Source organism: Platalea leucorodia (assembly GCF_965183815.1).
Source record: "Platalea leucorodia genome assembly, chromosome: 11".
NCBI lineage: Eukaryota > Metazoa > Chordata > Aves > Pelecaniformes > Threskiornithidae > Platalea > Platalea leucorodia.
The window spans coordinates 23,298,499-23,301,707 of NC_138833.1; the positions used below are offsets into that span (position 1 = coordinate 23,298,499).

Genomic DNA, 3,209 nt, shown 5'->3' on the forward strand with positions numbered 1-3,209 from the left:
GTCTGTGGGTCTGTGTCTGTGTGCGTGTGTGTCTGTCTGTCTGTGTGTGTGTGTGGGTCTGTGGGTCTGTGTCTGTGTGCGTGTGTGTCTGTCTGTCCGTGTGTGTGGGTCTGTGTATGTGTGTGTAGGGACACAGCCCCGCGTGTCCGCCTGTGTGCGGGGCGCGCATCTCCCGCTGCCGGCACGGGCGCGCTCCGGCGGCCCCGCGGCACATGACGTCATGCCGGCGGGGCTGGCCGCGCCCCTGCTGGCGCGCCGCCAGGTGACGTCTTCGCGGGCGCCCACGTGACGCGGCCCCATTGAGAAAACGGCGGCCGGGCGGCGCGGCGCGGCCCCAGCCGATATAAGGCGGCGCGGGCGTGCGGGGCCGGACTGGGCTGCGCCGTGCTGGGCCTCCGCGGGACACCGGCACCTCCGACACCGGCCGCGCCTTCCTCCTCCTCCTCTTCCCTCCCTCGGCCGGAGCCGCCATGGTGAACCTGCGGGTCTGCGCGCTGGAGTGCGAGGCGCTGCGGGCGCTGCTGCAGGAGCGCGGGGCGCAGTGCCTGGTCCTCGACTGCCGCTCCTTCTTCTCCTTCAACGCCGCGCACATCCGCGGCTCCTGCAACGTCCGCCTCAGCACCATCGTGCGCCGCCGCGCCAAGGGCGCCCTGGCCCTGGAGCACGTCGTCCCCAACGAGGAGCTGCGCGCCCGCCTGCGCCAGGGGCTGGTGCACACCGTGGTGCTGCTGGACGAGCGCAGCGCCGACCTGGAGCTGCCCAAGCGCGACAGCACGCTGCTGCTGGCCCTCGGCACCCTCTGCAGGGAGGCCCGCGGCGCCCGCATCTGCTTCCTCAAGGGTGAGTGGCCCCCGCCCCGCCGCGGGGCTCCGCTCGCCGCCCCCGGGGCTCCGCTCGCCGCCCCCGGCCGCGCAGCGCTGACCCGGCGCCTCTCTCTGTCCCCGCAGGAGGCTACGAAGCTTTCTCCTCCGCCTGCGCCGAGCTCTGCACCAAGCCGGCCGCCCCCACCGGCCTCAGCCTGCCCCTCAGCGCCAGCAGCGCGCCCGGCAGCGCCGACTCGGGGTGCAGCTCCTGCGGCACCCCCCTCTACGACCAGGTGAGCGGGGTGAGCTCCCGGGGAGCCGGGGCTGCGTGCGGGGCGGGGGAGGCTGCTCCGAAACCGCCCGGCCCCGTTAACCCCTCCTCTCTCCCCTCTGCTTCAGGGTGGGCCGGTGGAAATCCTGCCGTTCCTCTACTTGGGCAGCGCTTACCATGCCTCCCGAAAGGACATGCTGGATGCTCTGGGGATCACAGCGCTAATCAACGTCTCGGCGAACTGCCCCAACCACTTCGAAGGGCACTACCAGTACAAAAGCATCCCGGTGGAGGACAACCACAAGGCAGATATCAGCTCCTGGTTTAACGAGGCGATTGATTTCATAGGTAAACGAGCTCTCTTCTCCTCTGTTCTCTTTCTGGGGCAGCCTACCCTGGGAAGTGATTTCTGGGCATTGTTTTCCCCGGTAAAACCTACATTTGAGATTGGGGAATTTCATTCCGTTGGGGAGAGAGATTCAGGGCACACTTCCATTACATTTATTCTACTTGGAGGAATAATCTTAGCTTCACAAAGCTGTTTGAAATCTTGAATCAAGAGGCATTGGTCTTGCAGAAAAGAGCTAGTGAATTTAAGCGGATCAGTATTAAAGTAATCTTGCAAGACTGCTAAAGTGACCCGGAGGAGCTATTAGGATAATTGGAATTGGAGCCCAGAATGGAAATAGCTAGGCTGCTGCTTCCCTCGGGACAAAGGCTCTCTTTGTCTCGGAAGCACCGGGCGCTCCTGCTAGGCTGAGGAAGGGATGGATTAAAGAAATGTAAAACGGCAGCCTGTGCTTTCCCACCTCTGGAAGCAGTGGGACTCGTTTGCTTACTGTGTATTTTAATTCTTTCAGACTCCGTTAAAAACGATGGTGGAAGGGTGTTTGTGCACTGCCAGGCTGGCATTTCCCGCTCGGCAACCATCTGCCTCGCGTATCTGATGAGGACCAACAGAGTCAAGCTGGATGAAGCCTTTGAGTTTGTGAAGCAGAGGAGAAGCATCATCTCCCCAAACTTCAGCTTCATGGGGCAGCTGCTTCAGTTCGAGTCGCAGGTCCTCGCCCCCAACTGCTCGGCAGAAGCTGGTAGCCCTGCTATGTCAGTGTTGGACAGAGGAGCATCCACCACCACCGTGTTTAACTTCCCGGTCTCCATCCCTGTTCACACCTCGTCCAGTGCTTTAAGCTATCTGCAGAGCCCCATCACCACTTCCCCGAGCTGCTGAGGCGCGGGTGGACGCATGGTCAGAACTCAGACTTACTGTCTCCGAAGTGCAATAACTACAGGGACAGTGTCAGCAGCCACCCGCGGTTTGTGGGGACCCCTCCGTGCGTCCCAGAACAGTGTCCTCAATGGAGAGGAGCTCACCCGATGCCAGAGCGCCAGGTGGTACTGCCTCTTCTGCTGAATTCAAACCCAACAGCTGGATGTCTGCACAGAGATCAAAGGACGCCGTCTCTTCCCGAGCTGTTCCTCCTTGTCTTCTGTCTGTCCTAAGCCTGCTCCGTGTTTAGTAGCATGCTCACCAGTATTCCCATTCCTGGACACTTTGAGCAACACTTATGCTGTCAGCTTTGATGCGACAGTCCTATTTATTTATTTTTACATTAGTGCATTGGGGTTTTTTTGCCTTCACAAACCTAAAGTTTCATTTCTAGAGAAACCAAATACCTCAGTATTTTTTGGTACTGTAATCCTGTGTGTGTATATATGTCAGCTCTTCTTGTTTCCCAAGCACTGACGTGAAAGCACCAGGCGAGTGCTTTTTTGAGTTGCCAAGGGTTGTATGTTTGCTGATTTATTTATGATGTGAAATAATATATTTCTTCTTATGAAGACATAGTTTTGTTACATGATTAACTTTTTTATACAAACAGAATAAATTATGATATTTCTATTGAGCTGCATGATATGTTCTTTAAAATCGTGCATTTTACAGTCCCAAAGCTCGTGTGGAAGCCCCCAGGTCAAGAGCTGTAAGAGAAATCTGAATTTTTAACTCTGCTGACCTCAGGTGTTGACTGAACTGGATAGAAGAATGGGTTTAAACAACATAATTGACTAAAACTACTGCTGCTTCTTACCCGAGCTTTTCTCTGTCCCCGTATAATCCTGTGCAGTGGCAGGGA

General features: G+C 57.6%; 1 protein-coding gene across 1 annotated transcript; it reads left to right on the top strand.

Moving 5' to 3' along the window:
• The first annotated feature begins 375 nt into the window (after positions 1 to 375).
• On the top strand, positions 376 to 2,981 carry DUSP1 (dual specificity phosphatase 1). The gene is made up of 4 exons (XM_082324423.1): positions 376 to 840; positions 948 to 1,096; positions 1,203 to 1,422; positions 1,935 to 2,981. Exons 1-4 carry the CDS (start codon positions 471 to 473, stop codon positions 2,303 to 2,305), a joined length of 1,110 nt encoding a protein of 369 aa, XP_082180549.1. The 5' UTR covers positions 376 to 470; the 3' UTR covers positions 2,306 to 2,981.
• Positions 2,982 to 3,209: the final 228 nt, after the last annotated feature.

What these genes read in the sequence shown, in the direction of transcription:
- DUSP1 (XM_082324423.1), top strand. Translation starts at nt 471, where the DNA reads ATGGTGAACCTGCGGGTCTGCGCGCTGGAGTGCGAGGCGCTGCGGGCG. An exon ending in CCGCATCTGCTTCCTCAAGG is followed by an intron (nt 841 to 947) that starts GTGAGTGGCCCC and finishes CTGTCCCCGCAG; the next exon opens with GAGGCTACGAAGCTTTCTCC. An exon ending in GCACCCCCCTCTACGACCAG is followed by an intron (nt 1,097 to 1,202) that starts GTGAGCGGGGTG and finishes CCTCTGCTTCAG; the next exon opens with GGTGGGCCGGTGGAAATCCT.